This window comes from Ptychodera flava, chromosome 6 (assembly GCF_041260155.1).
Source record: "Ptychodera flava strain L36383 chromosome 6, AS_Pfla_20210202, whole genome shotgun sequence".
Lineage (NCBI taxonomy): Eukaryota > Metazoa > Hemichordata > Enteropneusta > Ptychoderidae > Ptychodera > Ptychodera flava.
Genome location: NC_091933.1, coordinates 35,412,591 through 35,437,162, shown reverse-complemented (window position 1 = coordinate 35,437,162; position 24,572 = coordinate 35,412,591). Strand labels below are relative to the sequence as shown.

General features: G+C 36.5%; 1 protein-coding gene across 10 annotated transcripts in view; it reads left to right on the top strand.

Annotated features, from left to right (window-relative positions):
* LOC139135603 (inositol 1,4,5-trisphosphate receptor-like) overlaps positions 1-24,572 on the top strand; it is a 129,994-nt gene that overhangs the window by 60,856 nt on the left and 44,566 nt on the right. For 2 of the 10 annotated variants that reach the window (XM_070703080.1, XM_070703075.1), the window contains exons 14-33: positions 555-713; positions 1,259-1,431; positions 5,283-5,324; positions 7,589-7,708; positions 8,299-8,502; positions 9,485-9,736; positions 10,495-10,530; positions 13,465-13,621; positions 14,124-14,283; positions 15,469-15,483; positions 16,951-16,968; positions 17,978-18,195; positions 18,679-18,863; positions 19,240-19,405; positions 20,270-20,497; positions 20,766-20,867; positions 21,580-21,717; positions 22,100-22,225; positions 22,794-22,994; positions 23,552-23,803. In XM_070703080.1, the coding sequence (XP_070559181.1) occupies positions 555-713; positions 1,259-1,431; positions 5,283-5,324; positions 7,589-7,708; positions 8,299-8,502; positions 9,485-9,736; positions 10,495-10,530; positions 13,465-13,621; positions 14,124-14,283; positions 15,469-15,483; positions 16,951-16,968; positions 17,978-18,195; positions 18,679-18,863; positions 19,240-19,405; positions 20,270-20,497; positions 20,766-20,867; positions 21,580-21,717; positions 22,100-22,225; positions 22,794-22,994; positions 23,552-23,803 (2,952 nt within the window). The remainder of the gene's footprint in view (positions 1-554; positions 714-1,258; positions 1,432-5,282; positions 5,325-7,588; positions 7,709-8,298; positions 8,503-9,484; positions 9,737-10,494; positions 10,531-13,464; positions 13,622-14,123; positions 14,284-15,468; positions 15,484-16,950; positions 16,969-17,977; positions 18,196-18,678; positions 18,864-19,239; positions 19,406-20,269; positions 20,498-20,765; positions 20,868-21,579; positions 21,718-22,099; positions 22,226-22,793; positions 22,995-23,551; positions 23,804-24,572) is intronic. The other 8 variants (XM_070703082.1, XM_070703084.1, XM_070703076.1 and 5 more) reach the window with 7 other exon arrangements.

Here is a 24,572-nt window from a genome sequence, read left to right as displayed (position 1 = left end):
ATGATGCATATGATGGTGTGCGTTACTTTAGTCAACATGTAGATATGTTCTTGTCACGTTTTTTGGCTGGTGTGAAATTTTAAAGACAATGAATGTCAGCACATTTGTTGGATATACAGTGTCATATCTTAGCTTTAATTCAAAAAGAAAATACACAACCCTGTCAGCCCTGAAAATAATTGATCAGAAATTATTGAAATATTGTTCAGCTCTCTTTATTGTGTTAATGTTCAACAATACCGCACACCATTATTACTAGATGGGAGCCATCTTAAAGGTATACTGTCACCTGTTCCAATCTTGCCACAGTTAACATGGAAAGAGAAAATCTAACCAACCACAGATTATTAGCGGGTGGCCGTTTTTTAAAAACAATGCCCTCACATGGGCATTTTGAATACCAAGGAATGCCCTTTGACCATATATGGTCATATTTAGATTGCAAGTGACTGTTTACCTTTAACCTTTATAGTATGTTTAATACCTAAATGATCTGGAAAATCAGCACACTATATGGCATTTCGATAATTGTATTTTTGTTCTTTGATACATAGATATTCAAGTTGTTAAAAGCTCCTTTCTCAGAGGGTGGTGAAGGCCCTCTTCTGAGTATGGATGAGCTGTCAGATCAGAGACACGCCCCTCTCAGACACATGTTCAGGTTGTGTTACAGAATCATCAGACTATCGCAGCAAGATTACAGGAAAAACCAGGTATGGTGTGAAGATCACTTGCTACAATCACTTGCGGTTTCTTGTCCAGCATTGAAGAATGTAGCTGTCTTGTCATTTTTTTCCAAACTCATTGTAAAAAGAAACCTTTTTGTGTAAGAATATTCAGGGTTCAGAGTTTGCACACTCCTTCAAAGTTCTTGAAAGCCCTTGAATTTCAAAGCCGCCTTGAAATCATTGAAAATGAAATTGAGTCCTTGAAAGTTCCTTGAAAATTTATGTAACCCAGTTTTCAAAAATCACCTGATGATCAGTCATGATATATTGTAAATAAAATATGTAAAGTGATATGTGTAAATATCTTAATTATATAACTATATAAAAAATATTGTAAAATAATACTTTGCACCTCAAAATTCCTTGAAAATTTCTAAAATAATCATCGAAAATTCTTGAATTTTAAGTGACTTTGAGTGTGTAGATCCTGTTAGGCAGTAAGATATTTTGAAATCAAGCTAAAGTTGTCTGTCAAATGTGCAAAGTCTAACAATTGAATGGAGGTGTGGTGTCTCCACTTCTTTTGACAGGAATATGTGGCCAAGCAGTTTGGCTTCATGCAGAAACAGATTGGCTATGATGTGTTGGCTGAGGACACAATTACCGCCCTCTTGCACAACAACCGGAAGCTACTGGAGAAACACATCACCTCCGCTGAAATTGAGACGTTTGTCAGCCTTGTACGGAAGAGTAAAGAATGCAGGTAAGAGTGTTTGTGTCACAGTCAGTGTTTGGTGTCCCGGTGATAAAGGATATTCTCTGAAAAAAAAGCATGTGCAATTTTATTAACTTATTAAAGGTAGTATGTGCCTCGAAAGTGAAAGACTTAGACTTTAGAGGCTCAAACTTTCCTCAAGGAATCTTTCAACTATTCTCTCTCGAGAGTAAAAATCAGGAGTCACCGTGCAAATTTTAGTAATAGAGAAACAAATTTCCCCAATTTTACTGATATTGGAATTCAGAATGGCCGTCATCCCATCCCTGGATTAAATCTATGGAGAAAAATTTAATTTAATTTTCAAAGAACGAAGACAATGACAGTTTTTTGTATTCCGAGGACTTCAAAATGAACCCTCAAAAGTGGTAGATCAGAAAAGAATTAGAAAAGTTTGAGATTCCAAAATCTCTCCCGGAGGCGCATTCTACCTTAATCATAATGGGTATGTCACCATTGAAATGATGTTTGGGTCAATTTGAAAAGGGAAGTGGATAGAAGGTTATATTAGATAATGTTTCTGGTAATGTCTGTGACAACTACGTCTGAAATGACATGTTCGAAGTGTAGCTGTATTCTGAATCACTGCTTGAAGTTACATGCATATAGCTATGAGAATGACCTCATCAAAATAAAAAGAGGCAGACTTGCAATAGCCAACACTCATCTGTTGCAAATTTCATACTCTCTTTTCGGCTGAAATTTTGCATGCAGCAATGCACATGAGTGGATAGACATCCCCTACCTTCACTGTTCATTTTGACCTTGCACACCTCATACATGTACCTACCATTTACAATTGTAGTGGCCTGGGTTGTTCTGAGGCGATAAGTTTTAAAGCTAACATCAGCATAGAGTGATAGATATCTGCCATAGAAGTGAAGTCCTATCTTCCACATGCTAGGTCAATATCATATGTCAATTTCTATAGTTTTGAAACTGATACTTTAGGAAAGAGGGGAAAAGTTTGCAATCACTATCAAAGCACATCAACATTCTGAATATCTACCCATGCAATTTGACAATGAAAAAGTGAGTAAACAACTCATTTATGTTGCTCTAAACCAGTTCAACAGTACATCAATTAATCTGACTTTTTGATGATGTTTTCGTGGAGGATGAAAAAAGGAGTCACCATCCCTGTGACTGCCAAGTTCAAGGGGATTTCATTTCTGTGCTTTGTAGATTTCTGTCAGATTACACCTTTTTGCACATTGTGTCCTATATTAATGTCTTCCTTGTAGTGGTGTACTGTAAGTTTGGTAGACAGTTCTCTCACAGCCCAATCTTTGCTTTTGAACAATTGACTGTGCAAAACTGTTTCCATCTGACACATTCACAGTATATCGATAACAAAATCCATTGATTTCTTTCCATGCAGTTTTCAAAGCAGATTCATAATTTACAGACTCTTGTAATACCAGAGAATCTCAAAGCAAGCATGATAGAGATCTGTGGCTGAGAGAGAGTTGTTAGAGAGGGATAGGAGGCTGGTTCATATTAAATGTTAATATTAGATCAGCTGTTAACCCTAGATTCTAGGAAACTCTATGTCCGCTAACATTGGGAATTATCATCATTTAATGCACCCCGTCTGATAAATTTCATCAGAGTAGAACCATTTTATACTCATGTTTAACTCTATTCAATGGTATGGCCCAAGTTATCTGCATTTTGGGTGTTTCATGTCATAGGAAACCTTTGGTAGAGGGTAGTTTCTAACTGGTTATTATATTTAAGTCAGTTGACTCTCTCATGATGCAAAGTCGTTGCATCCAGATTGTCAATACATTATGCACACAACACACAGTAGCTTTGTTCAGACAGTAAGTTTAACAGCTATTGATTCATTCTTTCATTCTAGCACACCATCTCTGAGTAAATGTCACAACTTTGCTCTTCAGCCATCCTGCAACACAGCATACTCATTTTTGTCAGTTGAAAACAGAAGAAAAAGTACCAATGACATGGTTGTGATTTCAATGTCCTTACAACTTCATTGTGCATGGCAACAGTCTCTTTCTCTCTTAATCTCATGGATATTTCCTTAATTAAGGCAAATCATATTCATAATAAACATTGCATAGTGGATTGAGAAAGGAACTTACTTTTTTACTTTCACAAGAAAAAATTGTTTCAAGGCTGAACATGATCATCATTATGGCAGAAAATATTTGAACTACAGTTTATCAGAGTGTAACATCGTGGATTATCATATTTGTGCGCTAAGTTCCTTATCACGCCCAGGCACTCCAATGCATAATTATCTGAACTGCCTTTGAAGCTTCATTCTGGTAACTATACACATAGTATCCATTCATAAACAAAGCCAGCACAAGGTTCGAACTACGTCACGTTCTGATCGTAGTGGTGATGATGTAGCCAGTTAGATCAGTTGCAATACAGTGTAATCTGAGCGTGTTACTGATTGTCTCTGCTTTTTTGAAAGATGAGAAAGTAAACTGAAAGAATATAATCAAAATGAAGTACGATCATCCGATGCTACTTGAGCCAAGTTGTCACCTGGCCCCTTGCTCAGCTTCAAGTACATGGTAATTTCATCGCAAAATGGTTATAATCTTCACATGCGGTCCCTTGCACACTTGGGCCCTTTCACTGTATAGCTTTGGTCCACAAAACCTGTATCAAGGCCATAAAAATTATAACTTACCATTATATGATATAAAAGATAAGGGGGTACCAGTACATACAGTTTGAACTACAACTATCGTGACTGTTGCCATGCTAATATATAAATCATTTGAGAAAGAATTTGCAATGACAATACAAGTGCAAAGTCAACAGGATGGACAAGACAACCTCAATGAAAAAACTGTGACTTCAGAAATGGTGTTGAATGTCGTTCCTATGGCAATGAACTATGAAGTGAAAATATTATTTATGGTGTCATCTATGCAGAGTGACTATCAGTTAAATAAACACTCAAAATATCTGCTCTGTCTTTGTGATGTCCGATGCGCTGAAAAGACACTGTCTATTTTAACTTTGGCATCTCATTCCAGTAAATGTGATTAGTAATCCTTGAATTTTTTTTTCGTCAGTTTCAAATGATAGAGTATGCAACAAAATAGAAAATTGACAAAAATGTGGCAGACATCTCAAGCCGCTATTAGACAAAAAATCACAGCCTCGTTCCCACGCTGGCTAAGGCAGCTACAATCTCATTCTGGTTGTGCAAACAGAATATGACAGAGCTCCAAAGCAAAGGACAAAGACCTGTATATGTAATATTTATGCAAAGCCCACCGGGTTTCACAGGTTAATCCTCTTTCTCCCAAGTTGTATTTATTTCTGTGGTTTGTCCATGGAGCCTGGTAGAAAGAGGATTAATATTTGATAACTAACTGAGGATACTCTTGTCCTCATGTAACTAAATTACGATAAACATAGAGTCACTTTTCCTGTCCACAGATTGCTTTGGGTTTTGTGTTCATTATTATTGGGTATTTCCTGAGCCATACAGCCAGAATCAATTCCCATTTAAGTATTGCTGGCAAGCTGCCTTATTCACTATTACATGTGTTTCCTGGTTTAAAATGAAGACTCATAGTCTTTCCAGAATTATTTGAAATTGTGGTCAAACTCCTGATTGGACAAAACTTAGATTTGTAAATTTCTGATTGGACAAAATCCATATGCAGAACATCTGATTGGTTAATGGTTTGAATGAATAAATGAATGATTTGCATATCAATAGCAAAAAAAATTCTATCTCGTGAAAATACTGGAAGATGCTTGACCAGTTTGAAAGCAAAGACAAGGATACACATGTAATAAGCTAAATATCTCATAGCCTTCATCATGATCTTCTGTTTCAGAATCCGGCCAAGTTTCTCTGGTGTACGTTCAGGGGATTTCAGGTGTGACTTATGCCAAATATTAATATTCAACTCATATCCATTTTCTTTTGCTGACATTTTCATTTTTTGCCTTGAATTTCATAGCCTAGCTTAAGCATAGCATAGCTTATTACATAGCTTGATCTCACAAAAATATTCACAGACTCCTCCGATAGATGTAACATCGTTCAGTTTGTTGTCAGTTTAATCTTGGCAGAATTCTTGTGTCCATTCAAATTGTTTATTTAATTTTAGTACGTAGTGTTGCTTTGGTATCTAACCAGTGCAGTTTTTGCACAGTTATCATTTTAGTTTTGCTTTGCAATAACCCCAGAGTTTCAAACAGATTACTCGTTGAGTTTAAGATAACTTTCTTCAATTGTGTTCCACCTCAAAGAAACGGTGTCCAATCTTGATACACCGAATAACAGTCAAGTGCATGTAATCTAAGTGAAGCTGTACCCTATTCTGCTAGTATGGCCTATCAACTGTGAAGTTTCTAACACCATTGTACTTTGATATTTCCATGCCATCTATTTTTATTCCATGCATGAACAGTTTTACAATTTTACTCTTCATCACTAGTTCTACCTATCAATTAAAAGACTCTGCATGCTCTCAATATTTTAAGAAGAAAATTGTTTCAACATTTACAGGGAAGGCAAAAATTATGTTGCTGTAGGAAATCCTAAAAAGAGAATGTATTGTGATGACAATTAATTTGAAAGAGTTCAAAGCCAGAGAGGCAAACGTATAGTGGTTTCCATTGAACATTGGCAATGCGTGAACTGGACATACTGTCTGAATTGTGGATTTGCCTGCCAAGTGTACATATCAGCAAGCACTAATATCAGTCGATCACAAAGAAATCAAAGTGAAACATTGTCTGGAAGGAGGTCAAACAACATCATCAAAACAACATCATCAGATCCGCAGAAACAATGCTATAGAAATAACGGGCGAGGCACTGACCATTAACGTTTATTTGTGGGCAAGGGCGAGAGGAAAGCCAAAAATTAACACCGAGCCCGTTAATTTGGCTTTCTTTGAGCCTGCACCCATAAATAAACATTAATGGTCAGAGCGGAGTCTGTTATTTCCATTATATTATCAGCAAACCCTAGAAAACCGTCAAAATTTTCGAAAATTTCAGGAGCGAACGACAACTGGGCCCCAGGAACTGAGCAATACGTGACGCACTGTCATGCGCACTGTAAAAAATTGGCAAATCTGGAGATGTTTTCAGAAAAAAGTATCTCAACTTGACCTACAAGTGCTCCATTTTATTTTGTGATTGATTATGATTTACGTTTGAGCTGTAAAGTTACGATACTTAGAGTTGTTAATCTTATTATTCATATTCACGGGCATGTAAACAAACCATTACTGTGTATTTGTGGTCAGTCACGTGGTTCAGCTTGACCAATCAAAATGCGACGGGCAGGGCATGGTAATATACTTACAAATAATGTGTTCCAGATAGTCAACGGGATGTGTGTGGATATATGGTGGTGTTTTGACTACACGTGACCTCCTTACAGACAATGTTTCAATTTTTGCAGAGTTTATTTCTTTGTTATTATTAAACTGATGTTACTGCCTAAAGCATAATTACACCTGACTGTGTCGGCAACTCTTCAATTTATTCAGCATTTCTAGTTCCCGTATTGCTAATGGTTCAATGCAAACCACTGTAATGACAATCTTGTCACACTGAGTTGCATTTTTACCCGGTCTGTCAGTGATATCTGAGAATCACAGTCCAAGAGAATTAGAATTCCCAAATTTTACAGGAAAATGAGTTTGCTTGTATAGAATGCCTATAAGGAAGCTTTCTCAGTTGATGAACAGATGTAGCTGGTTTATCTCACAGATGACAAACGCTTGGTGTAACTCTCTGTTTCAGCCAGTACGTCATTTTCATGATGAATTTATTTGTTGTTTTCTACTGTTAGTCATTCTATTCTACAACTTTAAGACTGATGCCTACAAATTTATTCGTAGCCTAACATGGGAGATTTCTCAATGTCTTTAAGGAATATCTTCACCCTATACTCCTCCCCTCTCATTTTGTTTGTTTTTAGTTTTGTCTGTTTTGTTTTGTTTTGTCATAGAAGTAGTGATTGATGCTAACCATTGATGGAAAGGGATATCACTTTTGTAATAAACTAATGTATTTTCCTTTAGCCTATATGATTCTGAATCTCCAATTCTTGATTGTGCTCAGCCATTGGGTTTTTCGGGTCATTTTCTTTTAAACACTGATTTCATTGCCTCTGATTTAGATTCTTGGATTATCTGTCCGATCTCTGCGTATCCAACAACCAAGCCATACCTGTCACCCAGGAGCTGATATGTAAAGCCGTGCTCAGTTCCAAAAATCAAGACATTCTCATTGAAACAAGGCAAGTAGAATTTATCCTAGTTTCCTAGTTCTGACAGTAAAGTTTGCTTTTTGTCAAAGTTTGGAACTATATGACAGCAACTACTGACAAAAGTATCATACCCAATTTACAGGTACAGTAATAATGATATTATGCCGACTAACCAATAACCTTGTAATGGCGATTCTGATATTATATGATACCAGTACTGTATATTGACAGCACAAAACAGCGATCTGATTCTTCAAGTCGGGAAAATACCATGCTATATAGCACAATTGGAACACATGTGAGCTTTCAGCCAAAGAAAGTTTTTTTTAATGTTTCACAATACTGTGTAGTGACATGATAGTAATACAATGTAAACCATCTCAGCAACATGTATACCATTTGCTCTTGACCAGTTCGCTCCACATTTGCTCTCACTATCCCTTGTGCATTGATGTTGTGAATTGAATTGGTCGAAATCTTGTGGTACAGCAGTCACTGGGTGTGATTATTGTTTCAATGAAGCCATATATCACTGATTCTCTGTGCTGATGTACTGCCAGTAGGGGTATCATTCCCTGCTCTGACAGTTCAAAATTCCTATCACTCTTGTCATTTCCTAGGCTTGTACGTACTCAAGTGGAAGTTGAAGTAGAGATGGAAGTTGAAGGAGATTCGGACGAAATGGAACCGATGGTTACAATTGAAGAGGAAGAAGATGTTGTCTTGTTTTGGGATAATGGCTACAAGTCTAAAGGTATCAGAGAGTTAGCCATAGGTGCCACCGAAACCGTCAAGGAAGATTCCGATATCATCATGTACTACAGGTAAATATCAGTATTATTATTTGAAATGTAGCTGAGCTTACAACACCTGGGTTGGCTACTCTTGTATTAAGGTAGTGTGCACCTTGAAAGTGAAAGACTTAAACTTTTGCTCAAACTTTCCTTAGGAATCTTTCATCCATTCTCTTTCAAAATCAAGAATACAAATCTGGGGTCACCGTGCAAATTTTGATACTAGAGAAACAAATTACCCAAGATTTACGGATATTTTAAATTCAAAATGGCCGCCATCCATGTGTTAGCGTTATGAAGAACAATAAAATTTTCGAATTTCAAAAAACTAAGCTGTTGGAAAGTTTTCTTACACCAAGAGCTTTAAAATGAACCCCCACAAGTGGTATATCAGAAAAAAATTGTAAAAGTTTGAGAGTCAGAATATCTGTCCCCGAGGTGCGTTCCACCTTAATTTATGAAGTACCAACTCCTTGATTCAGTTTGTACAATTCATGTCCAATCCTACACAAGCAAGTGTTCGTCATCGGCAGAGGTTGCACAGCCAACTGTGTGTCATCTGCAAAGGTTTTGCCAGACATTTATATCCACGACTGCCTGTAATGGTGTTTCGCATACTGTTGAGTTACAGATGCATGTAATGATTATCTGTAGCCTTTCTGAGATGGAAACAATCAGTATATTATATTATGGAAAGAATTTCAACTTGACTCAAAATAATTGCTATTGATTCCATGTATTTCAAGTACTTTTCTTCGCGTAGTTGCAACCAAATTGTCAAATCGTGTCGCACATTGATCATTTCTTGAATCCATAGGATCTGTGTTTGATCTAAGCTTACAATGATGGCATTGTACAAGTAATGTGGTTTGTCAACACCATGACGTAGACAATACAGTGGGAAGTTTGAAAATCATGTCATAAATGCCATGTTGTAAACCAAAGTATAAAACACGCAAAATTCTCATAATCGCAAGCTACAGTGGTAGATTTTTTGCCGATTTCTTCACAGGTACCAACTAGACCTGTTCTCCAGAATGTGTCTGGACAGACAGTATCTGGCCATCAATAGCATCTCGCCACAGCTTGATATCGATCTCATCCTACGCTGTATGTCTGACGAGCTGTTACCCTACGACCTGCGTGCCTCCTTCACAAGGTTGATGTTGCACATGCATGTTGACCGTGACCCCCAGGAGCAGGTCACCCCTGTGAAGTATGCGAGACTCTGGTCAGAAATCCCCACCAAGATAACCATTGAGGAGTGAGTACTTTTTCAGTTTAGTTTGTATACACATGTACAATCTTTTTTTTGAGTATCCTTAGTTTTAGACTGCATGATTACAAGTTTGCTTTGCCAATGATCAAACATGTTTTTGCTACCAAATAAACAATTGCAATTTAAACGCCTCCCCCAATTAATTGATATATTGTGACAAATTCCACAGCATTTCTATTTTTATTTTGGCCAAACCATCAAAGATTGATAGTGATTTTTAAGAGGATTCAGTTAAGAAAGGGATACTATTAATTTTCTGTGTTTACAAGGTGGTTTGATTAGATTTTGACAAAAATGATATTCTTAGTATTTTAACACTGCTTGCTTTAACAGTCATAAGCTACCCTATACAGACTTGTGGTTAACAGTAACTTCCTATCAGTAGATCTGTATTTGCTTGAAGTTATTCCCCCAATATTACTAACTTTAGGTAATAAAATAGCAAAAAAAAAGTACAGCGCCCTCATAGGTGTGTACAGTAACCCTGTTTGATACCGCAGTTAGATGTTTGACCCCAGGGTTGACCCACATTTGCATATTCATATCCAGGCATACTCACATCATATAGCCAGCACCTCTACTTCCCTCCCAACCATATTTTTGACCTCATACCCTATTTTACATTTATCTTACAAATTCATATTGATGTGCATCGACTTTTTTGTACTGTGTGTTGTGTTTTTTTTTATTTTTACTCGCTTGGAATATTGACTGGTCAACTTCCATCGGTCCATTTTTCACAGGTACTCTAAGTATCAGAGAAAGATATTTGCAGAGAAGTAAGACAATTTTACTGAGATATTGTACCATCCCTAATAATTTTTTTTGTCATAGTCCATTGCTGAATTATGCTTGATTCCATCCATATAGCATTTCTTTCACTCATATTGTCATGTTTATTTATTAAACTGTGTGCATTCTATTCTCAACTTTTGAAGTTAAATTTTTTTTTCTTATGAAAATGTTGTAAGCACATTTCCCGACTAAAATATACCTGAATGAGATTTTAGTGGTATACCCAGTTGTAGTTGTACATTACCTGATTCGCACAGTCATCAATAACACTGCATTGAAGGGGGCTCTTGCAACACCAGCACTGCAGTGTACAAAAAGTAAGAACTTGATGTTGGAGCAAAGAGAACAAGTCCGATGTTCTCTAATTGATGTGGTTACGGAGCTGAACTCTCAGCATCGATGTCCTTTTGAAAACAAGATGCTGTAAACCTTTGTTGTGATTTCAATCATTCTTGTCCAATGCTGAAGAAAGCAAATCATGCCACGTCATGATTGCAAGTCAACAGCTGAAAGAAAGGACTGTGGGATGAATTCTTCATCCTTTTGTGTTGACGTATGCAATGCATGTAAGCGGTGCTTCAGTGTGACAACAACAGATCTGAAGTTTCCAAGTCAGGTGACAAATCTCTCTGTAAACTTTTCCATATTGCAAGATCAAAATATGCTAGTACATCAAGCCATGACAAAGACGAGGGGAGATTTCACTCATGTGTCATGCGGTTGGATGAGTGACATTGAACAGTGTCTGTTAGACATCTTTACATGGAGTAATTACACAAAAACAATCTTGTAAAGAAACAGGTTTTTATTTGCCATCTGTGATATATCAATACTGCGTGAAAGCAATGCAGCTGAAGGAACACAGTATTGGGTCTTGCAGTGTGCAGTGTCATGGAAGCTTGTGACTTTGATACTGGTTAAATTAATAAAATTATTGATCATCCTCTCAGAATCAGGGTGTCCTATTTCTGTGATATTTTTGTTCGTTGGTTCCTAGTGATGACTTTAGTCAGATTTGGCCATATATCAACCATTAGCTAAACTCTTGAAATTTTTTGACGTTGCAAGGTAATAGAAGGACTAAAATTCTTTTTATATTTCCTCTAACTCTAAAGGCTGTTCTGTCACCAAAGCATGGCTTCCTTTCAGTGGAATCTTTTATAGCAGTCTCCACTGTTATCCTGAACTTCACATACTCAGCACTCTGCTTCTACTCTTCCCAACGATGACATTGGCATCAGAATGACATGTTCCTGCATTCCCATTTTCATGTCCTCTCCAACGACCACAAAGGCACCTTTCAACAGCTCTCCCAAAGAACACAGTCATGCAACCTTTCCCAGTTGGTTCACTGTGGTTGTTTTTCTACCACAGGTTGCTTTGTCTTTTCTGACCCAACGTAGTCCAGTCAATGGTTGTTGTGTCTTCATTTAGATACTGCACTTCATTTGCTAGAGAATACAGTTATCCTTTCTTCAAAGTTCAGCAGTTTTCACAGAGAAGAGACTGCAATTGTTGCTATTAGTGATCACAACTATCAGAACAAATACATGCATCATTACACATGTCAAGAAGCCAGAATTGATCAGCAGATGCCAAGATATTTCTGTTTAATTCTTAATTACTAATAATTTTTCTACCATAAGAGCACTTTTCTTATGAAAATTATTTTTACAATATCAATAAAGTTCCTTATTGTTGTGACTCTAATGAAATAACTATCATAATTCAAGAGTATCAAAGTCATTTTAAAAAACATAATGTTTAAGAGAAAAATTTAACTCATGTGGAACACTTTTGTTTAATTGTAATATTTTTGAAAATGTTTTTAAAAGCAACGTAGTTTTAAAAATGTATTTGAATTCCTGACGCAACCATTTGAACCCCAAATCCTCCATGTGGTACACTATCTTCTTGTAAAGGAAAGTTCCACAGTATGGTTGTTGGAGGGATGATTGGTAGAAAGTTCCACGGCGTTACAAAGCATCACCAGCACTCTTCGGCGCAGCACACATTGCACCGCAGATAAGCTACTGTAGTTAACCTTTTAAAAAACTCATTGTAAATGCTGTACATTTAGAAGGGAATGATTGCTATTAACCTTACTCTTTGCCACCATTATACATAGTATGAACCCTCATTGTGTTCTCTGCATGGAAATATTATATCTTTTGACAACATAATGTAGTTAATTTTGAACAATATTCAAGTACCAGGTAGGAGATGTACCATTTTAGAAATGGTGAAAGACAATTGCAATATGTACTAGTAGTTTGTATGTGTTACATAATTGTATCTACAACAAAACTAAAGACAGAAAGTACGAAACTCATATAAAGCTTGACTTTTGAGCACAGTACATGATATTAAAATTTTTTTTATGAAAATCCCAAGGAAACAGTGTGTGATTTTCAAGAAGAAATCACACTTGATATAAGTAATATGCAGCCATTGTCAATCCTGCCATATGTGTACCTATACTCCTAGTTTTTTCTTGAAATGATATCAAGTGTTTTCCATGGATAGGCAAACAAACTTGTAAAATTTGAATACTTACACAGCAGTACTTGTATCATACTGTTCAAGTTATAATATGTATTTTGAGAACATAAAATAAAGTTGGTACTAGATGGCATTACATTTTCATCAAAGGTTGCTCATGTCTGAAATTTTAATCCTCTTTCTCCCAAGTCGTATATATTTATATGGTTTGTCTATGTGGCCTGGTAGAAAGAGGATTAACTATTCCATCCAACAAAGTGTTCAACTTTTGATGATGTAGCCAAGTCAGTAAACTACAAGTTAACATCCTCTAGGAATGTTTTGGCAGTGTGAGTTATGTCAAATCAAGAGTGTGGTGATGTCACATTTATCTGATGCATTTCATGTGTTGATTGTCATTCATTTTGCATTCACAGCTATGACTCCAACACCCAGACCGGACCCAACCTGGCCAAGGAGGAAGTCAAACCCAGGTTTCATCAGACAATCTTGATGGTCGAGGACTACCTGTGCAATGTGGTTGGTTCAAGCTGGTCATTTGCTGACAAAGAACAGAACAAACTGACGTTTGAGGTATGCCTCTCTGAAGATGCTTCTCCTCAGCAGTGTTTCATATTTGAAATACAGTGTGTGCCGTTTTAGGGAATACGTTTACTTCTAATAGACTATCTCTCTCACAAACTGAGTGTCATCATTCTGCTCATTCATCTCATGTTACATTTTATACATTGCATGGTACCATATCAAGGCTGGCCATACCATACAAGTCCTTGTAATCGTTACTTCTGTCTCACATGTCATCAAAAACACAAACAGTTAATCAATATCGGTTGAAGGACACAAAGAGTTTTCTCCTCTTGACTCCCAGCTTCTCTGGTAGGCACTGTCATACATTCATCTTAATTAATTATATCCACTTTCAGATCCACAGACACGTTGCACCACTTCACTCAAACAAACTCCCAACTCTTTCAGGTGTGGAAAACTTAACAAATATTTCACAATACATCATACAAAAATAACCAGCAGATTTCTATTGAAAAGAGTAATTTGATATTCTTTTTTTCCCCCACAGGTTGTAAACCTTGCCAAACACCTTATCTACTTTGGGTTCTACAGTTTTTGTGACTTGTTGCGACTGACCAAAACCCTGCTGTCAATTTTGGACTGCACTCAAACCACCCCGGCTGGCATTCCACTCAGTAAGCTAGACCAAAAGGCCATTGCTGAAGCAGGTAAGATTCAAATTATTCACACAAAAAGTTACTGTCTCTTGGCTGAGTACACACCAGGTCTGTTCACCCATTGCGGTAAAATTTCATGTGACAGAATTTAAAAAGCATGGGGGAGTATTGAAAGAAAAAACTTTTGAGCTCATCAGCTACGTTTTCGTGTTTTCTACTTAAAAACTCAAAATATTTAGAGAGTCAGACTTCTTATCGCTACATTTCAAATACATGAACATGAAAAATTCTAGAAATCACTGTGTTATCGAGTGAATGATATATTGACATTACATTACATATTGTAAAACGATATGGTACTGAACAGTGCATTATCACAACCTGCACTGTGTACAAATAACAAGATACAGGGACTGTTGATGTGCTTAAAACACACTGAGCAGGAAAATCTGATCCTTCAGTTTTTGTGTCATAATATACTTTGTCATTTTATGGACGATCAAAAGAAATTACACTACTGTGAGCTGGGGTGGAAAATCTCTGTTATGTCTGTTGCCTGTCATATTCCCGTCATTTACAAAATATGATATCATAAAAGATGTTCTGGTTAGGTAAATGTAAATTGGTCTTGCTGTATATTTGATTGATGCATTTACAGACTTTGCAACGCGTTAGTTGCATATCTGTCATTATGTGGTTTGCAAGTGAAATTGACATCATGATGGTTCTGTTTGAATTAACCATAGATGCTGATTTCATTTATGAACCCCCGCCACACCAAAGTTCTAAATAAAGCACCCCAGCAGAAGAGTTGATCTCGAAAGATCCACCACTTTTTCAGTTATGGAATAAACTCTCAATAAAATGTCAGTGAGGTGTATACAAAATCTGTGTCTGTTAAATCCAGACAAAAAAAGTATTTCCATAGATCACTGAAGTGCATCACATGTTAATCATCTCAATATATTGTGAAATATTCACTTGTATACTTGAAAAGTTTGGTTTGATCGTCCCATCTAAAATCTCTTTTATGCTTCGTTGTCATGTAGTATTCACACGTGTATGTGTTTACGGTACTTTCCATTTACGGACAACCATGTGTGCCGGTCAGTGTGTGTCTAACAACCTCTGCTGTTTTTGCCGTATTTGTTTCTCTCTCTTGTTCATTTCTTTTTTTGTTCGTTCTTTCTTTCTATCTATCTCTCCCCACATCAATGCAAACGTGTAATTGAACAGAGCCACAAAAGACAGGTGTAGTAAAAATGTTCTGTCCGTCTACAAAATATATAATATTCCATGTCCTTCTGTCTTTTCTATCTTTCAAAATATGCTTTTGATATATGCAAGGACATGATCAAAATTATTTCTGTCTTTGAACTCTAGCCTGCACTACACATCAGCCCATTCACTCCCTAGCTCATTCTGTCAGCCTGTTACCTACTATCGCCCTCTGCCCAGGGCTAACCTCTGCAATGCAAGAAGCAGAGTCTTAACCTAACTCATCTGGCTTGCTTCTGGATGTTTATTGCATCACTCAATCATCAAGGAAATACTTGCAACGGATTGGTCATTCACCCTCTCTTAATCTGACTTTATGTAGATTTAAATTACAATAATGTAGTCTGTTCGACTATTTTTCGTTGAAAGCTCCTTATATAAGGAAAGAGAGAATTCAAATTTATTTTTAGTTTACATGTAGGTAGAAGTTAGTGTGATCTCTCTATGCATGCAGGCACCGTGTTCCGAATGGTAAATGTAGATGTGATAAGTTGCATGAAATGTGTGTCATAGAGTTATCTGCAGAAATAATCCTTCATATAGTTTCCAATGGTTAAGTTCTCTGGGTAACATATGCAGTGTGCGTGCAATAAATATCAATAAGTTGTATGTGTTCGCATTGCATGAAAGTATATCTCCTTGTAAAGTGGAAAATGTTGCGAAGTTTTTTCCAAATTCAATCAGGTATTATATTATTTTTATCAGCTATTGTTGCTTATCTTCAAAACAATGGGAACATTTTAGACTTTTAAGCAAAAAAAAACAGGAATTAATGCTGACAAATTTCACCCGCAATGTAAGTGACTTGTATGGACATGCAGGCAGTGAGAATGGAAATAAATTGGACATATCCTGTTGCATGCTGTAATCAACTATTAGTAAGAGAATGTCATATTCAGTAGAATAGCCAATGCAATGTACTTTAGTTGAATTACAATGAAGTGTTTTAAGACAAGTTTTTAAATACACAATGAAACCAATAGCAATAGTAGTTTGTTTGTGTACCTGCTGCCTCTCAGACGTACAGCAGTCAAAGAAGAGTTGGCCAAATTTGTTCAAAACTTAATCTAAGTAGAAGAACACACCATTGTTTTTTACCTAAGCTTTGGCTTTTGCAATATTCTTATCAAAATATTGAGTTTTATAACAAGTGTGTTTTTTTAATGCAAGGACCATCTCATGTGATTTTTCAAGTTGAACTTGAAACTCTTTGACTGTTGACCAATGAGATGCATTTCAAAATGCCCATGTACATGTGTACATGTTACATTGTGTTTAGTTTCAGTCTAAATCATGAACAACCTTGACGTATAAGCACTTAAATTGTTTTGCATGATTCATTCACTAGTCGTACATCAAAGGTAAATCCCGGTGTGTAAAGTGCCACTGATTTGTGCTTTGTTTTTGTCTCTGAGCTGCAAATGTCATTTTTCACTGCAGTGTCACCACCAAAGAGAGGTGCAGTAATTTTGACTTGGCAAATAGTTTCTCATCTTTAAAACTATTGAATATTTTAGTCCAGCAGAGATTAGCATCAATAGATTTAGTCACTCTTTGGTTATGATTTTTGGCATGTCATTTGCCATCCAACGGCATACATGTAACATATGCAAGAGTTTTAATCAGTTTTTTTTTTAATCATGTTTTCTGATTGGACAAATTTATGTAAGGTCATAGGTCACCAGCTTGTCTCCCGTCTCAGAAATCTTTCAAAATAAGCAGATACAACATACAGCAGTCTTTATGGCATCACTGTGCAAGTATTGTCGTTTTGTGTGCCATGAAGGCTGTAAACTCCCATTTTGTCAATTGATTCCACATCAAAATAATCATTTCAAAGGAGATTTACATCCTCATGTTGACGTTGTTTACAATGAGAATATTATTATGAACTGAAAAATTTGTATGATGACAGATCTCACCCTGGCAAAAGTGAACCTACTGCAATAAGGCAACTCATACTTTAATAGTGATGGACCATAATATTGGTGTTTTTCTTTAGGAAGTGATATAACCTAAAAAGTTGATGCCTTTGTATTGTCCCTGTGATCATACAGCAAACAGTTCCAGTCATGATTGAATGGTTGCAGTACATGTATACCCAATTTATACATGTACAATAGCCATTCCATCATAATACTATCTAGCTCTAGAAGTAGTTGGTAGACTTTGGTCAATGGTGAACTTTAACCTCAGCTTTTGTTTTTTTTCTCTTACTTTTCCCTGAATTGTACACTTAGGTGTTGCCTGCCCCTCTCATATGTTATCTATCCAGGAATTCCTTTGTCGCTCCAGGGTTGTGTATTGATGCATCTGATTCCAATGCTTGCAAAATCACATCAAAACCAAGAAACTTCACTGCTTCATTGTGAAAACCATCATCTCTCCCATGCTGGAAATTTTCCAGCCATTGTGTTTAATACTCTGAATATTTTACATTGTGCTTTATGTTTCTGTCTGTCCACAGCAAGCAAAGGTGGAGTGCTCAAAGCCATCCATGGTGCAGGGGCCGTGATGACCAATATGGTGCTTGGTAGTGGTGGGGTCATTCCTAACGGACCCACCTCTGGTACCCTTGGTGGAGGCCATAGTGGCTCTGCTGGTAAGGCTTCGTCCCCGCTACAGGCTCAGAAGGAAGATGAACTGGTCATGGAGACCAAACTCAAGATTATCCAGATACTACAGGTAAAAATCAACCATCTTTAAAACATCGAACACACATCTTTAACAGTGTAGAAAATATTAAGAGCTTCAACAAGTACCTGGAGAAACTTGTTGACATTAAATTTGGTCAAGTTGGGAAAGATTGTCTCTTTGACAGTTTGATATTGTAATACCTTAGAGAAGAAACAAAATATCTGGCAAGTTTAAATGTTAATGTTTGAGGAGATTTATCTGTGTCTGCAAAAGCTAAAAAATTGTCGGATTAATCGGTAACATGCATCATTTAATTTTGAAGTGGTTTCAAGTTTGATGCTGTTTTTTTCACTCTCACAAAGTCTGCCATTATTCTCTGCTTCTTTCCACTGAAATTAACAATTTAATTTGTGTGTTAGAAATTGTGATGAGATATCGATAATCTAGTGTGTCAGTGCTGGTATTTCAAGTGACTGGTGAATGTCTATGGCCTACTTCTAATCCACCTATCTTTTCATGGCTTCATTACAGTTCATTCTCAATGTGAGGCTTGACTACCGCATCTCATGCCTGCTGTCCATCTTCAAGAGAGAATTTGATGAAAATAAAGAAAGCCAGCAAGGAGAGGGGGGACTGCCAAACCTAGGTACTGCAGATGGCAATGGAATCAACCTGGAAAAAATTGGTGATGAGGCCGAGGATATCTTTGGTGGCTGGTATGAAAATATGTCAAAACAAATTTTAACTTACTGTGGAAAATATTATCAAAAAAAGAAAGACACTGGATTGGAGATTATTTGTTTTCAATTTCAGTATTAGTGTCCACAGTTTGTTTTGATGAAAATCATGTGTCCTTTCATAAGATATAATGAAAATGCCAAATTTCAACCAGTCTTTTAGGTGATATAGTGAGTACTGTACTGTTTAACAGGAGGTAATACTGTATCATATAATTGGTAAGCTTCAACATAAGTGTTCACACATTTTTAGAGACAAAATGTCATGGAGAAATATAGTGCATGAATGTGATATACAGTAATGTTAACTTATTTGTATTTCAATCTGTTAAACTTCCTGATTTGCTTTGAACAGCTCGGACCACGCTGACTTGGATCTGGATGGTCAAGGTGGGAGGACATTCCTTCGTGTCTTGTTGCATCTGACAATGCATGACTATCCTCCGTTAGTCTCTGGGGCTCTTCAACTCCTGTTCAGGCACTTCAGTCAGAGACAGGAAGTACTCAACGCTTTCAAACAGGTTGGTGGCTCCCTCTCAAGTCTATACAAGCGCTGTCACTTCATCTGCACAGCACAGTTTGCCAGGGCCGCCATACTCAGATTATTGCATGGGATGTGTCAAATCTCGATGTGTTTGAGCTTGCAGTCTTCAACATTGATGATAACAACATAGCCATGAAAGATCTTATCATGGGTCATGCAGCACACAAAGCTGTCTATTCTCAATGATGCACATAGTGTATGCCTAAAGAGTGCTATTAACCTGTCATTTCTCTGCTGTTTGTAAGCATTTTAAGTGTTTGTATCTACAGATTAACCCTTTGAGCCCCAAAGTTAATTTTTGTTGCCATTATCATATATACATGGTTTTCCAATTTTTGCTAAAATTTTGATAATAATATGTAGCCAATGAAATGTGATGTCCATTTGGTCCAAAATTATTAAAACGTTATAGAAAAATTCATGAAATTGATAGAATGTTGCACTAAAATTTTGGCGGGAAAAATTACAGCGCTCAAAGGGTTAAACCTGAGAACCCAGTGATATGGCATGTATTTTCAGTATTTCAACAAATCTTTCTAAGCAGAAGTATACATTTATATGCATGCATTCCACATTTCATAGGTTTGTGCAAATGTCATGCTATATACATTATTCACTGCTCAGAAACAAATGGAAGAGTTTAAAGAGAGTTTACAGCTATTATATTCTTTCAGTTGTTTTACAAAAATTATAGTTAAAATTACTTAAGTCAGTTCCAGGATTTATGCAGACCCTGGCAAGATGTGTTAGCACCATAAGTTCATCCTAGAAATGTGTACAATTCCAGTGTAATATTGTACACTACAATTTGACATCTCGCCTTACCAACATTTGAAAACAGGTACAGCTACTGATTTCTGCCAGCGATGTTGAAAACTACAAACAAATCAAGACAGACCTGGATGAGCTACGACTCCTTGTTGAGAAGTCAGAACTCTGGGTCTACAAGAGCAAAAGTTCCAGTGACAAGAAAAAGAAAGACAAGGAAAAGAAAGAAGGGAAGGAGAAGAGTGGGGCTGCCGGAGCTGATGGAGATAGCGGTAGTAAAGAAAAGAAGAAGGCAGGAAAGGTGAGTTTGAAGATTCTGATAGCTGGCATTGGTTGCATCATTTCAACTTCACTGTGATGTGGTGAATTCTGCAAGTAGATTAATAATGATTGTTTTGCTAGTTTTCATTGAATATATATGATCTGAAACTCCGAAGAGAAAGTTGAAATTGCTGAATGCTATGGGAGGATTGATCTTTGCAGTGACTTGATTTCACTTCAAATTTTAGCATAAATACACCCTGTCTGGCAATATATAATATTCAAGTTGTTTCCATCTTTTTGAACAGACACTGTCATCATCATCCATTGGTGAGGGATCACCGATAGATCTTGACCTTGGGCCGTCACTGGACTCTTCATCCAAGAAAAACTACAAGACAATCCAAGAGGTCTGTACTCTAACCTTTAACAAATTCATTTCAAGTATGAGTTATCATGTTTACAGAAGGGAACAGTTGCACCATAAGATATATCAAAATTATTTTCCCTGGAATGTACATTGGTGCATCGCTAAAACTGTGTTTTTACTGATGCAAAGTTTTTTGATAGTTGCAGCACTGTAAACTGTCTCAACTTGACTTTTTCATGATATTATTTAATTATTAGCAGCTTTTGTTTGTTTTCATCATGTATTTCAACATACAACTGCATCGCAAGTGAGTTTATGTACATACAGCTATAGAGGTTTTAACTTTGTGTTTTGCTTGGTGTCTCCAGAATTCTTGTCCTTGCATTAGAAAGTAGGAAGTAGATCGGTTAGCAGCTTGTACATTGTGTCATGTGTACAGCTAAGACCCATTATGCTCCTCAACGGAAAGTTCTTGAAAATTGATAAAGCCACCCACAATTTTCAAAATTAAGGAAATGATTGATCATGATAGTGTAGGAATGATATATCGTCAATATAATGCCTTGAAAATGTTATTGACGACCTCAAAACTTTGTTTGAAAATTGCTGAAAAAGTGCTTGAAAGTATTTGAATTTTAAGTGTGTAAACTCCGTATAACACTTTAATACATTACTGGTATACAAAGTCTGTGGTTGAAAGCTTTTCTTTGTGATGCTACTGTTTAAAAATCTTGAAATCTTACATTGAATAGATCTTGAGGAGACTGAGTCGTCTTTGCATAACTGACAATCTAAATGGCAAAAAGAACAGGAAACATGAACAGAGATTACTGAGAAACATGGGTGCCCATTCAGTGGTGTTGGAGTTATTACAGATACCCTATGATAAGGTAGGTGAATAACTACAAATTCCCCATGATAAGGTAGGTTGTCATCAACTTGGGTGTGCATTTTTATGCCTGCAATTAACATTCAACAGATGCTCACAGCTTTAGTCTTGCAGTCTTGTTCTCACAGTGACAGTGATGTCCTGGAAAATATACTCAAAATCCTGTTGTTTTCAATGGCATAGTCAGACTTGTAACAGGAACATTAGATTACCATTGTGGTACTTTCAATGTAGGCTTAAAATCTTACTTACCTTAGTCATACCATGTTGGTGCATACTGTGAAGAAACCGTTTCATCCAAACCATCTACTGTCTATTGAGTGCTATTGTGGCATCTCTCAGATTTCAGGAAATGACAGTTTTCTGGCAATTCCGTTTTTCAGAAGGAAGACATCAGGATGCAAGAACTGATGCGTCTAGCCCATGAATTCCTGCAGAATTTCTGTACAGGAAATCCATCCAATCAAGCACTTCTTCACAAACAAAGCGAGTTGTTTCTCACCGCTGGGGTAATTAAGCTGACCTTTTTTTTCCAAAAGTGAAGTGGGAAAGTTTGCTTTTTGAAGTCAGATTTAAACGTAATTCAATATTGACTATAAGGTACACAGGATTAGATGGCATCAAAGATTGATATAGCGCATGATTTTTAGTGAAGTGACTATTATGCTTTAATGACTTAAAATATTCAAATGATTAACCCGTTGAGTGCCAAAGTAAACTTTTGTTGCCTTCATAAAATAAAGTGTAGATATTTTTTTTTAGATCAAGACAATTGCTTTTCAGATTTTTCCAAACTTTTGATAAAAAATTGCAGTCAATGAAAAATTATGTCCTTTTGCTCAAAAATGACCTAAACAATTGCAGAAAACTGCGTGAAAATTTGTAAACTGTTGCACTAAAATTTAGGTGGGAAAAATTACAGCTCTCGAAGGGTTAATAACACACTTTGCATAAATAAATGCATTAATTTATAGTAAACTGAGAATCACATGAAGGCGTTCTGTTCTCTAAAATCTTCACTGTCGTCTATGAATTATAAATGTTTTAGCACCTGTACCTATTCATGTTTCCCTTCAGTTACTTGAAGCCCAGACAATGCGTCACATTTACATGGACAACGTGGCCCTGTGCAATGAAATCAATGAGAAAGTAGTGCAGCATTTTGTGCACTGTATAGAGACACATGGCAGACATGTGGAGTATCTCAAGTTCCTGCAGACAATCGTCAAGGCTGAGGGGCAATACATCAGAAAAACACAAGATATGGTCATGGGAGAGGTAGGCGATGGCTGCTTACAAATAGTGTTCCATGTAAACTACCGAGAAAGCGTGAACAAGAATACATTCTGAGAAATCATCGATTTAATTTCACTACTCTGATGTTTGAAACATTTCCCTGGGATTAAAATTCACTGATTTGTGAGATAAACATGACAAAAAATCCCTTCAAAAAACATTTGTTACAATAGAAGAGAGATAGACTCTATTGTTATGTAATATTTTCATGTATATTTTATTTTAGCAAAATTATCTATCTGTAAAACTGGCAAAATATATAAGTCTCAGTGAACAGTTAATGCCTTTAAACTTTAAAGTAGCATATAATGATAGTTTTTGCCCTTTGATAATGTGCTTATCAGATTAAGGTGCCAAAATAGAACTTTGATTTCGGTATTGTCAATTCAGACTGATATCCATGAAGAATTATGTCCGATTCTTCAGATATGTTTGAATTACAGGATTCATAGACGTATAAAATATTGAATGTTATATTGTAAAACTTGTTCAGTTTGATAATTCAAGGGGACATGTTTTGATATTTTACATCTGTACAGCTCGTTAATGTCGGAGATGACGTGTTGCTGTTCTACAATGACAAAGCATCGTTTCAAAGTCTGATAGACTTGATGCAATCAGAGAGAGAACGCATGGAAGAAGCTAGCCCATTGCTCTACCACATCAATCTGGTACAGCTTCTTGCCTGCTGTACAGAAGGCAAGAATGTCTACACAGAGATCAAGTGTCACTCTCTCCTACCACTGGACGATATCGTTAGAGTGGTCACCCATCAAGACTGTCTACCTGAAGTGAGTTGATTTTGTTAGTTTTATCAGTAAATGTCAGAAATACCGAATGCTATCGGTTGTCAAGATGGATTTTGCTGTTGTGAAACATCATTTTGACTGTTGAGGTTTAGTTAGAAGCAGTTAGTAAAATTACTGTAAATCTTTTACAGACAGTCATCATGGCAAAATCTGTTGTCATATGGACGGAGTGTTCATTTGCTCAAATTATTTCAGTATCTTAAATGTATACAGTCACCTGTAATCTCAATATGCCCATATATGGTCAAGGGGCATTCCTTGGTATTCAAAATGCCCATGTGAGGGCACTGGTTTTTAAAAAAGCGGCCACCCGCTTAAAATCTGTGATTGGTGAGATTTTTTCTTTCCATGGTAACTGTGGCAAAATTAGAACAGGTGACAGTATACCTTTGTGGAAGCTCATAGTGGCAACTGTATACACCACATAAGTAAAGTATTTACTTTCTAGATTGTGAAATTACCAAATCATGAATGAAATCAAGACTGATTCATGAGCTTGGCATTAACACTTCTTACCAGTCAGCTTTGTGCAAAAGAATCTCGACAATTTGAAAAACTTAGCCCTTGATCCATTCTGTTGGAGCTGTTTTACCCCAAAATTCATTTCTACACTTCAAAATAACAGATAGAGTTTTGTGCATGAAAAATGAGCAGTTTATAAGCCATTACATGTATACTAGTATCTCTTTCTACAGCTTGTACAATGTGCTTTGATTTACAGTGTAGTACATGATAATAGCATGCTACATGT